Below are 13212 nucleotides of genomic sequence, written 5' to 3'. Positions count from 1 at the left end.
AGTATACACCTCATTCATGTCTGCCCGGGTTATCGTACGCAAGAAGATTTCATCTCTTGACGGTGGACACAATCAGAACATGAGACACGGACGCTTTTTAATCAGTCTGAGCTGCAATAGCACAAACTCTGTAACTAGAGTCATTTAGCTTGAGCTTTCTGATGTCAGTTCCTCCATGACACAGCAGTATGTCATGATATACTCGCCTCATTGGAATAAATATAGATTTAGGTATCACCGGTTAATTAAACTTGATTAATAAACTCAAAGTAAAAGTTACTGTAAGAAAATGATTAGAAGATAATCACATTTGCCACCTAATAATGATATTTTCCTTATTTTGTGTTGACTTCCTCCACAAGTTTGTTGTTGGTTCTACTGGGACACATGAAAGTGTATCATTGGCCACTTAACCACATGCAAATAAGGCACATAAAACAAAGCAATTGTTGCTGCGGTCACGAGGAGTTTAATATATAGTACACTGCGTGATGATTTAGAATGATGGTTAAACTGTTGGCCTGGACTATGTTTAAAGGTTCCTCGCAGACATTTGCTTGCCAATCACATCAGCCAGCCATTTCGTGGCCACAGTCTAACATTTGTTTGGCAGACGTGGACCGATTCCCTGGTCTGCCCATTTTGAGTTTCTTTGCTAATTGTATTTTATTTAGATATTACTTATTCTGATTAATTTCAGTGCTGTATGGCGCAAATATATGTCTCAAATAGAAACTAATGTTTCATGAGGCTCAATTTACAAAAAACAAAAAATAAGAAAACAAAACAGGCAAAAACTTGGACATCTTAAGTACATCTGTAGTATCTATAGTGCCTCTTTAACACTGCCAGACCTAACATTGTGTCAATCATTACAAAATTTCTAAATAAATTCTAGTTAAAGAGTAACTTGACAACAGGCTTCTAAACAGGCTGTTTCACGGTCCTCCCTGGTGGAACGTTTAAAAGGTGTGTGCTTCACCTCTGACCACACCCAGCATCACTGCAGGTTGTGTGGGTGGGTGTACTCAGAGGTGTGCGCCTGTAACCACACCCAACAGTGATGTCACAGTGTACTGACACACCCTGGAGTCCGCCTCTACATCACTGCAGCAAGATGAGATGTTAAACCGCCGCAAAAACAAGACATTTAAGGGGGGGTTAAGTTACTTTTTAAGATTCAAATTTCCAACGAATACCAAATATATCAGGCTGAAATGGGGGGGAAATTTGAAAAAGAAGGACGCAAGCTACGTGTGAAATATTTTTCATTGGATCAAATTCTGCGGTAAAAAATTATTCGGGACGCTGGACAGCAGTAGTTCACATCCTTATTAGTTTACTTAGTATCGCATACACTATCTTCAATGTAGTGTTATAACAATCCGAGGATGTACCGTGTACGTGATAATGTCATGCAGTGGGGGAAAAAAAAAAAGTTCTTTTGTGTGTGTTCCTTTTTTTTAAATTTGAAAGCACTACATAAGTGCCCGAGTCAGGAAAGTTATACAAAAGAAGGAGATAATGGCTCTGGATTATACCTTGCAGACACAGGAGATGTGTAAAACAACTCCAGTCAGCAGTCTGTCTGGCAGATGTTACAGAATCACCTGCCTGTTTCTGCAGAGAACACTCTGTGCGATCACAGTAGTTTTATAAGATTTGCATTATTACATTTGATGGTTTCCGTTTATCTAATGTGTTCTCAGAGTACATTTGCTTCAGGCTACACCTAAGCACAGGCTGAACTGATACATGACTTTTTGGACATGGTTTAATTGGGAAAAAGCGATTGATTAAGATCAATATTTTACTTCAAAATAGTTGCCATCAGGAGGTAAGAAATGAAGCCATGGATCATCCAAGTTTGAAGGTAATGTATTTGCATCCCTTTGACGCTGCCCGCTGCTGGTTTTGATTCCTAGAAACATCAGGGCATATACTGTAAGCCCTTATTACTTGTCCTGTTTCTATAATAACAAAAATAATATTACCAGGCTGAAGTGTCAGGTGAATACAAAACAAGGTATGTTTGAATATGAGATCCATCATAAAGGCACTGCTAGGTGATATTTATCTCATCAGCGAATGAGCACCATCTCACCGCCTGTGGGTTTAATATTATTGCTGTTCTGCTCAGAGAAATGCTAAACTTTGGCTTCCCTCAGCAGCTAAGACCCACAGCAAGCCTAAAAGCTTTCCGAGTGCCGTTTTTGTGGTAATTTCTGTTTGTGCGCAACTGGGTGTCTGACTTGCCTGTTCCCTGATAAGAAAGGGTCCACTGGCTACACCTCTCCCGAACACCTCACTGCGTATGACCGCGGGACGCTGGCAGGCATTGTGTTGACAAGCGCAGGCTGAAAACATCTGGGCCACACTGCAATCACACAATCTGGAGAGTGGGACTAAATTATAGTGCTAATCCTGTTGACATTCATCTCTCTACCATTGCCAGTCATGCTTTCTCCGTCGCTCTCTGTCTCGCTCTGTCTCTTTCCTTCTCACCGCTTGTTCACTCTAGGTCTGGTTCATCACTGATGCAGAAAGCATGTGTCAACAAATGTGTAAATCAGTGCAGTAGCAGTCCAGCAGGCACTGATTTGCTGATTTTGTAGGTCAAAAGCCATCCTTGACTTGTGTGAAAAAAAAATATTTTCAGATGTCTAGGTTACATACAGATGGGTGACAAATTCTAGGGAAAAAACCCCCCCCCAAAAAAACCAAACATGTTTTAGGAAAGTTTTTTACATCACAAGCCTCCAGAAAAGCTTCAATGCTCCTTGTCATAGACTCTCACAAATCTCAAAAAACTCTCAATGAAGAGATGGTACATCATTTTTCCAAAAGATATTCCATCATTTGGAGATTTGTTGACGGTGGTGGAGAGCTCTGTGCGACATGTCGCTCCAAAAGCTCCCGTTGGCGTTCAACTTGGCTGAGATCTAGCAACTGTGAAGGCCATAGCATAGGATTCACATATACTCCAACCATGCAGCTGTACCTTGTGCCCAGTATGGAAGCATCTGCAACTGTCACATTTCCTCTCTCTTTTCCTCAGGTTTTTCCTTTAAGTTAAAGAGTCTTTGCTGAATAGAGGTCACTGTGAACTGATTGTTTTCTCATTGGGTTGTCCTGAGCCACGTAGGACACATCCCTTGATGGAGCCCAGACATTGGTGAAGCCGTCCGGTGAAGATCAGATGGATGGAGCAGGGCTCCTGAGCTTATTGGATTGACACAAAGCAGTGAAACACTCTGATGAAAACTCCACGAGATGTTATATATTAAAAAAAAAAAGAAAAAAAAGGAGTTATTGCTTTCCAAAAATTACCCATATGATAGGGTAAGCAGATCAGAAAACTATCAGCAGGACAACAACAAAGTCAGACATTTAATGGAACAGCATCAGACTGCTGCCGCCTTTACTTCGGCGAGAGGGATGTTATTTGCCTTGTCAGGAAAATGTACGTACACGCGGGTCTATAACATCCCTTTGCACAAACGACTAATGTTGTAGTTGTTCATCTGAGCATAATCTCAAACTGGAGGTGCAGGGGTGGCGGTGGGTCTCCGACAGAGGCACGGAAAGGGAACGTTTTTAGAATCTGACAGCGACAAGACGACTGCACGGGGGTTGTGGCAAAATCAGATGGGTTCAAGTGAACAGGGAGAACGCCCTCAGTTTCCTGATTGCGTGGGAAATGGGAAAGAAAATGCATAATAGAGAGTAAAGAGACTAGTGCTCCTGACCGAGCTTCTTTAGTAGACTAGATCCCTGTGTCTAGATCACAACTGGTAAATTTTATTGCAAAGTGAATGTTTCTAACATGTCCAGGTTAGAAAAACACACTGTTTCAGCATCCTTAAATAACTATATATAAATGCAAAGAAAGTCAGTCCCCCTGAAATATGTTTGGAAGCTGGACGTTTTAAATACTTTCACATTCCAACCAAAATCGACCCCAGTGTTAACATACACGTCCACATGTCTCGTGAACTACACATGACCCAATCAGCATTACTGCTACTGCCTGCACAGTGTTTGCACAGGTGAAGTGGAGAGAGAAGCTTAAATGCTTCTCTCTTACTTACTAAAAGAGTGAAAGGCAGGAATTATGTCGGCTTTAAATCTCACCTCTTTTCCACAAACAATTTAAATTCCTCTCCCCTCCCTTTCTCCTCACTGCTCTGCAACCTATAATTTCAAATGATCTGGGGTTTTGGTCCCCCCCCCCCCCTCAAGATTTTTCGGTTCCGGATCAGAAGATAGGCTTGCCGAATGCCGCTATTGTTTACAGCCTAATTTGCGAGGGCCGGAACAGTGACCTGCATCCCAAAGCAGACATTATTCCTTCCCTTCTGTAGAACACGCTTGCACGGCCGGAGCAGGTAGTGCACACTGTGCAACTGCCATAATCACCAAGCAGACGCCGCTGTTCTCTCCCTGACCGGCTTGTGTTGGTGCAGGTAACCCAGACAACCTGACGATGTACACAAATTAGAGGCATAGAGGAGAAGGGTATGATTAATGGTTCTCAATAAGGACAGGCCCCAGAGGAAAGGGGACTGTAGCAGCGGTGCTTATAAATCCCAGGGATTCTCTGAGGCAAGGAGCTGGTGGGAGGAAGAGAGTTTCTATCCATGAGCTACGGGAATTGATGGGGGGGGGGGTGCTTTGTGAGGCAGAGGAGATGCTGGACTCCTTTTTTTCTGTCTGTGATATTATACAGAATCCTCATACAGACCGAACCTGCATTCTGGAGGCTACAGTATCTTCATAAAGTTCATAAAATCCGTTTCGCTTGGTCAGCGGCGGCTCTGTTCATTTGCCCCGTGAGACTGGAAACCCTTTGAATAATCTCTGCCACGTCGAGTGACAGCAGCCCACCTTTCTATGACAGAGAATTCCCATATCCTTCGCTCACTGACTTTTCCTTCTGAAAGGCCCTTTTCTCACCTCCAAAATTGGAAGTTTCAGTGGTCTGAACGGGGGGGGGGGGGACATCACAGATTCACGCTTGAGCGTTTCCTCGAATTTTCCGGCTGCAGCCCAGTTTAATAGCTGTCCTGAAAAAACGTGGGCGTCTGCCACCGCGGATGCCGTGCGGCGACGGACTGGACGCATCCGGACGCTCGAAAGTGACCTGATTCTGCGGCGAGGGAACCCCCGCTCGTGTGCTGTGGATCGTTCCTCCGTTCCTCTACATCCAGGCGAGGTGGGAGCGGCGCACAGCGCCAGACGGACCAGAGCGGGTTAGTGTGGATACACAGCGGAGCGCGCAGCTGAGGACTCTGTACAGCGCAACTCCAACACAAATGGATATTTACGTGGCTTTGTTATCCCTCTTCTTTTTTACCAAACCAGGTAGGTACAGCCGCGTGGCACTCTGTGGTCGCAGTGAGGAATTTTGTTACGGGTGACACGAGCTTCTTAACGTTTTTACGCTCCTCAGTTTGCACCTTGCGCGCAAGCATGTCCGATTTTTTTGTTCTTTTCTTTTTTTTTTTGGCGGGGGGGGGGGGCAGTTTCTCTGGACTGCAGCGAATTGCTTTTCAATCACCTGCAGTTTGTAGAGTCAAGATTTTTTTTTTTTAAATGAGCAGGATGCAGTTAAGGTGAACGAGACGCCACCTTTTACCTTGACGTGTGCGCACAGTGCACCCACGGTCCGCGGAGAACACAGGTGACGGCTGCGGGCGCAGCCGGCGCATTCCGGCGGGCAGCGTTAGCGGAGCCCTGCGCGTAGATTAAAACTGCGTGACTTTTTCCACAACCAGCCATTTTTTTAAGCCGTGGAATGCACATAAGCAGTGACCATGTCTGTTTGCAAAAAATGAATTGGGTTTTTAGTTAAAACCCTGTCAGGTTTAGGCCTAATCCTGCGCTTCACACCCTCTAACCTTCATTTCTCTCCACCAGCTCTGGCTTTTGGATCAGATCAAGACTACCAGATCGATATCATCAGTGAACTTGACCTGGCAAACGCCACCTATGGAATTACCCAAGTGGCGGGGCTTCACAACAGCAGCAAAGCCTTCCTTTTCCGAGGTAACGCACGCACGCCGACAATTTCTTCCTCATTAGTCGCGCCACTCAAGTTCAGAAATGTCTTTGTCTTCAGTTTCATGGCTTCGCCCCCCCCCACCCGCGCACGCACGCACGCACACACACACACACACACACACACACACACGCACGCACGCTCTTTGTTTCATTAGTTAGCGTGAGCAAAGCCACACCTTTTGGTGTCCACGGTATCAGCGAGCGATCCGAGACACAACACTCCGGGGAGCGCCCAGCTCACAGTCACTCCACGTTCAGTTTGTCCCGGGCAGCAGGCACCCGGGCTCGAGCGCGCTGCCCGCGCAGGGCTTTCGCCAACACTCCGGCTGCTTCCGGTCACATCCGCCGACGCGTGATCCGAACGACCGGGGGGCTAGTGGATATCAGGTGTGTTACAGCCGTGAGGACCACGAAGGGGCACACGCGCAGCGTGTGACTGGGGACGATCGGGAGCCTCAAAGCGTATCCAGCATTTACACATAAATGCCAAAGCCGCGAGTCCTAATAGGAAGACGACTGATAAAACTACTGACCCGCTGAACCTGTTGAGGGTTGGTGTGACATGTGTTACCGGAGTCAGAAGATAACTTTGCTTTGCTCACTTGCCTCTCTGCTCTCTGGGGAGAAAAAGAAAAGAAAGAGAGGACCGAGAATATCGGGCGCAGCTTGTTCCCTTTTCATGTAGTGCCCCTCAGCTTAACGCAGAGGCTGAACTGCTGAAGTAGAATGAGGAAAGAGTGGGATGGAGAGAGAGAGGGGGGGGATGAGAGTAAGAGAGAGAGAGAGGGGGAAAGAAAGAGGGGGGGGGAGTGAGAGGAAAGAGAGAGAGAGGGAAAGAGAGAGAGGGGGGGTGAGAGTAAGAGAGAGAGAGAGAGAGAGTGAGAGAGGGAGGGGGGGGGTGAGAGAGAGAGGGGGGGTGAGAGGAAGAGAGAGGGAGAGAGAGAGGGGGAAAGAAAGAGGGGGGGGTGAGAGGAAAAGAGAGAGAGGGAGAGGGAGAGAGGGGGTGAGAGAGGGAGAGAGAGAGAGAGGGAAAGAGAGAGAGAGGGGGGGTGAGAGAGAGGGGAAAGAGAGAGAGGGGGGTGAGAGAGGGGGAGAGAGAGAGTGAGAGAGAGGGGGGGTGAGAGTAAGAGAGAGAGAGAGAGAGAGGGGAGAGAGAGAGAGGGGGGGGGGTCTGGGTGAATGCATGAGAGAGAGCTGGATTTGTTTTTGTTTTTTGGTGATTAGTTCGCATTTTCTCTCTGTGTGTGTTTTCCTTCTTGGCTTGGAAATTAAAAAGCCAGGAAAACCTTTATTAATTCAGATGTTTAATGGCATTTTTAAGAGAGCAATATTCAGAGGCAGTAGGTGAGAGTTTCACATTAATGGTCTAATGCTGTTCCAACCTAATGAAAATACAATGTTGGTTTTTTTTTTTTTTTTTTTAAACTCTCTGTTGTGAAAATATTCAAATTCGAAGATACTGGCACAAACACCAGCAGCTTGAATCCAAAAGAAGCAGCAGTGGGTGTTGAGACTCACATCAGCAGAGTGAAAGTGTATTTTGTGTGTGTGTGTGTGTGTGTGTGTGCGTGTGCGTGCGTGCATGCGTGCATGTGGTCTTATTTTCTAGAGTACTTGGCTTGGTGTACCATTGGCTCTGCATGAATGAAGGCAGGGCAGGTTGGCTAACTCTACCGAGGTGGAGTAGTCCAAGATTCAGGGCTGGGGGGCATACAGGATGCACAACTTCACTTTTTCTACTTGATAAACACACACACACACAAGCCACACACTCACACTCCTACACCAAGCTGCTCTCTACTATGGTTTTCAGGCTCCCAGGGGTCGAGGTTCAGCAGCCAGATAGTGTGGGAAAAGGAGGCTAATCCAGTGGGGAAAACTGGACCTGGGAGTGTTGAAGGGGATGCTTCTTCTGTGACCTATTTAACACTTTGCCTATCCTTGCATTGCTTTCATCGCTTTGTAACCCAGATGGCTCCACAAGGCAACTGCACCCAAAGTTGCAGCAACTACCGGGTTCTTTTTAAAAAGAGGAAAGGTTGATTTTTTTTTTAGTAGTTTACAGCAACTTTCAGACCATGATTAACTGCCTGGTAGAAGCTTTGCTGGGGCCACTGTGGCTGATTGGGTCAGTGATTGTTCAAGATGATTTATGTATGCTGTGTGCAATCATGTTGTGCACTGAGCTCCATATCATATTTTATGGGTTTGATTGCATAAATTGTCGAGGAACATATTGTAATACTGTTGAAATGGAAAATGTGGTGTTCCAATTAGCATTGATAGCACTGAGAAAGAAAGGGAGGAGAGAGAGAAGGCTCTGGCAGAGCCATTGGTTGGACACTGGGACCAGCCACGCCAATCTCCCGGTTAGCCACTGATTTACAAACAGCAGATGGCTTGCATTAGAAAATAAATCTCAGCATTTCCTCTCTTAAGTGTTTCGGCAGAATAATGCACCCAATGAAAACTTAATGAAAACCAGTTTAGGAAAGGCAGACGAGTGCAGCCTCCACTAAAAGATCCTTAGTTGGATGTGTAATCCGACCTTGCGATGAAGGGAGAGAAAAATGCTAATAATTCCCCCCTGTGCACTGATAGCAGGGAACAAAGCTCAGCTAATTGCTAAGATATTTCCATATTTGTTATAGTTTGTACTTTTTTTTATTAATGGGACTGCTTACATTGTGGGAACTGTGTTGTACAGTTAGTTTGTCCAGATGAGGGCTGACCTAGTTTCTCATCCTACATTGAAACCCAGATTGTCAACCTCATTACTAAACCCCCCCCCCCCGGTGATTATCAGTTTAGGTGCCCCCCTGTGGAAAAGTGTTGCGTCTGTTGGTCTGTCAGTTTGGTCCAGAAAGAAACATCTTAACTTCAAACAGCTGACACTTCAGTCATACAGAGCTTTCCTCCTCAGACTGTTAAAGGTCGCTCAGTTCTCGGAAATATGACTGTTTATAAACTAGCTGGACAACTATTGGATGTATTACCATGAAATTTGGCGCAAACAGTCTTTTTTCCCCAGAGAATGGACTCTCTGACTTTGCTTATGTTCAGCTCAAGGCATTGAGCCTAAAAGTATGTACAGTACTTCACAAAGTAAAACTTAAACTAGAGGCCTTCAGCGGTCCACTCAGTTCCTAGTATCGGTGACCTGACTCTGGATCTGAGTTGGGATGTATCCAAATTATATTTAGTCTGCTTGGGTCAGCTAGGTTCCTCATTGTATTGCAGCTGGTTTTTGGTCTGTTTGTCAAAATCGTATACAGTAATACCTGAGTGGACCCAAGCAGTACCTGTGAGTTGTGATCTGCTCGGATCATGAGGTACGTCATATTCATCGAAGGAGAAAAATGTGTTCTTTGACCCACGAGCAGAAGTGCGAGCTGTGAACTGAAGGGGGAATGACATGTATTTATACTCGTTTCAACTGTGATTGCTTGTTAACTGGTGCCACATCATTGCTGCTGCAGTGTTGGTGTTCATCTCTGTTTGGGTCGACCAAATTTTGGGGTCTGGGTCTATTTAACTTCTGGTCTCTTTGGACAGAGACCGACTGTCCTTGGGGCCATTTTGGATCAGGTCCCCCTTTATTTGCAGCATTTCAGACAGACCCCTCTAGATTGCACCGGTGAAAGCGGAACAAAACTCTTTGAGCAATCAAGTCTGACAATGTAGAGCTGAGCCAGACTAGCTGAGCCTGAGATGTCCTAAAATGGCCACTGTTCAGAGGATAAACTGTTTTTAATATAGATAACAACATGACTTTTCTACTGAAGGACCAAATTTACATTTTAAATCCCACTGCTGGTAAAGATCTAAGCAAAGCAAAGTTTTCACTTGATTTCTTATACATCCAGTGAATTTGTTTACTAGTATCTCATAATCTTTACAGCTTGGCAGGGCTGCAAACATGGCTATGGACCTTTTGGTCTCTCTATGACAGGGATGGAATACTTAAATATTAAGCTACTGTATTTGCACTGGATGGCATTTTATTGAAATGACTATGCACAATTTGAATAATGGCTGGATGTGCTTAGAAGATCTGGATGGCCTTTAACGTGTTTTAATGTCCTGACATGACATCATATTCTGTATGAAATTTGATTTGGCTATTTGTCACATGGTCAGAATCGACTAATGATAATCAGTTCTCAAGTAATACTCCCTCATTTTTTTCACATCTTATTTTAATGTGAAATTGCTCTTTTTCTTTGTGTCATTACAACATTGGGACAGTTTGAAATAGTTGTTTCATTGTGTAAGATTTCTCTAATTACAGCTAAAAAAAAAAGACCTTAGTGTTTTTTTTGTTTTTGTTTTGTTTTTAATTTACTGGTTATCGAAATTATATAGGCACTGTTAAATTGAACAGATTGCCAAATTCTCACAAAATGTAGGAAACCCAGCTAGCTCTGAATCTATCCAGTCAGTATGGATCCCTCTCTTCTTCATTGGCATTCTTGCTAAAAATCATTAATGTTAAACAGCTAAGTGGTAACAAGTAAGGCAGCCTTGATCCTGATCTCCCTGAGACCCATAAACAGGCCTATCAGCCTTTTCGACCAATTATCCCTAACATATGACAACTCTGCAGTCTAGTTTTAAGACTGAAATGGTCCTTAATTAACGTTTAATCGACCCTGCTGTCGATTCCAATCTTATTTTTTTCCCCCCAATTTAATTTAAAGCAGAAATACACACTGAACTACCTCACTTTTTTTTTTTTAAACAGTTCTGACACTGAACCGATGTTAAACAGGAAAAAAAGCAACAGCTTAATGCTGTCAAAGGCTGTTCTAGGAAATGCTGGAAATCATTCACTAATGTAGAGGTTGCCGACAGATACGAGATGCTTCTCATCTTACTCTTGAAAAGGGAATAAACATATCTCCCACAATGACAAACGAGTCCCTTAATCATACCATTCCTGGAATGCATACTTTGTTGTCGACAATCAAATCTCTAGCTGTTGAGTGAAATTGTTTCCATACACAGCCATTCGCGTTTAAATTATGAAGCGTTGCCATGTGGGTGGGATACCTGCAGTGTGTTCTGCTGTGAGCACAGCTTTCAGAGCCTGTGATGCTGCACTTCTGCGCTAGTGTTACCGCTGTAAAAAAAGTATTGCCTACTGTACCTTGATGGTGTGTCAGGACTTTGAGGTTTGTCCAAACTGCAATAAGCTCTTTTAGCATTCCTCCCACACAAAATGTAAAACTGGCTGAATTAAAAAAAAAAAAAAACCCCACTGAAAAAATGTCCAAATCTAGATGAAGAGCAGCAAATTGGCGCTTGTGCTGAAGCTTGCCCTACGGGGACAATCAAAATACAGTTTGTTAAATCTGGTTCTGGTTCCACTGACTGTCTCCCGTTCACGCATAATGTTGGTGATTATAATCCCAATTATAAAATGAGCGTTCCTGCTCTGGCATCAGTCTCAAAGTCTAAGACCTGGCTCCCGAATTGTGACACCTTTTAACTTTGCTTCTCCCCAGCTGACCCTGGTGGCTGTACAATTTAGTTCAGATTTTGGCGAAAAATTTAAGGCTGGAACTGCTGGAGCATTTCGGATTTTCCACTGCGCCACACAGAGCAGGGTGGTAATAACAGCAGTCATCACAGAGATCTCCTATCCTGCATCCTTTCTGGATCAGTTCACATGTGATCGCAGCTGCCTCTCCTGTTGGGCTGTTGTAGAAACGCTACGCTTGTTGTGAGGGGAAAATAGGTTTTGAGAAAGCTGAAATAAGTGTGTTGTGAACAGCAAAATTGGCGACTCTAAAATCACTCAATTTCTGCAGTTGCTCTTAAATGAAAGGAAAAATTGAATGTCTCTCAAAAAAGGGGCCCACAGTGCAGCCGGCACTTTATTAACAGCGGAAAAAAAAGACAGTAGCCGGCTGCTGTATTACCATTCTACCCACCAAAACCCTGACCCGAACTCCAGGAGGCAGACAATGATAATGTAGACACTCTAAATTTCAATTACCAACACCACCACAAAGCCCAAGCTGCAGGAGCGTCGATCAAACAAACTGAAGAAATTATTTTATATGTTAAAGGGAAAAATGTGACAGTTTGTGCTAAACAGGAAACTGCATCTTGCCTCATACTGAATGAGGGACTGGGCTCACATTTGAGTAGAGTTTATAATGCAGATTATTTTCTTTATTTTGTTATATACTTACAGGGTAAACGATAAAGCTTGTGTTGTTGTTGTTGTTTTTTTTTTCGTATCTTATTGCGAACAAACCCCATGAAAAGACCAAGACCAGCAATGTGTTTAGGATTTTAGTTTCTTAAGCTGGAGGACAATGTGTATTTCGGGGGACTATTTTCAGCCGCCAATTACTGCACATTTAGTGGTCCGGTGAGTACTTACGGCAGCAGCATGGTGTGTGTGGGACTGTGTCAAAATCAACTACAGTGCCCTTGTTTATGGTAATGAAGGAACATGTCCTCCAGTGCAATGGTGTGGTTCTTTATTGTGTTTTTTAGTAGTTTTTGGATAATAATGGTGCTCCATGGCACGGAGGACTACGTTATGGCATGCTCTGGTCTCACAGACAGTACTTTTGTAGTAGGAACAATTCATTGTTGGTTTGGGTCTTTTCATGGGATTTGTTGACAATAAGAAAAATACAGAATATTACCAGCATGTTTACTAGTACTTTGCACATCGCTTCCTTGGCTTATTGTTTAAAAAAAAAAAAAAGCCATCTCAAGCATTTTAACACTTGAATAATATAATTTATTATATTTGTAGCTACAATAGAACCTAATAGCAGAAAATGTTTCAGTCTTTAAGGGTTTATCTAAACCCGGATTTGTTCTCAGTCCTTCTTTTGCACCAATCCTACAGGACAGAAGAAATCAGAGAAGACAAAAACGCCTGAGATGAAATTCTTCTCTCGCAGTATCAGAAAATAGACCCGAAGCCGGGTTGAGTTTTAAGTAAGAGGCAATTTTGACTTTTTCTCAGGGCACTAACGGCGAGATTGCTATCTCTCTCTGCACTTGCACATAAAACCCAGAAGTGAATGCAACAGGTTTTTACCACTTCTCTTTCTCTGCAGTTGTCAAAAGGCAATGTGGGAATGGTGCAGTGGAAATCTCAACATGAAATATAAATAGACG

At 43.9% G+C, this 13212-nt stretch overlaps 1 protein-coding gene across 1 annotated transcript in view; it reads left to right on the top strand.

Moving 5' to 3' along the window:
• Positions 1–5122: 5122 nt before the first annotated feature.
• Positions 5123–13212, top strand: part of LOC120795795 (protein kinase C-binding protein NELL1-like) — a 240812-nt gene continuing 232722 nt past the window's right edge. Inside the window, exons 1-2 of the mRNA XM_040137971.1 lie at positions 5123–5364; positions 5920–6048. Of these exons, the coding sequence (XP_039993905.1) occupies positions 5316–5364; positions 5920–6048 (178 nt within the window). The 5' untranslated portion in view covers positions 5123–5315. The remainder of the gene's footprint in view (positions 5365–5919; positions 6049–13212) is intronic.

Source organism: Xiphias gladius, chromosome 1 (genome assembly GCF_016859285.1).
Source record: "Xiphias gladius isolate SHS-SW01 ecotype Sanya breed wild chromosome 1, ASM1685928v1, whole genome shotgun sequence".
NCBI classification, from domain to species: Eukaryota; Metazoa; Chordata; class Actinopteri; order Istiophoriformes; family Xiphiidae; genus Xiphias; species Xiphias gladius.
This window is presented reverse-complemented; position numbering and strand designations above follow the sequence as displayed.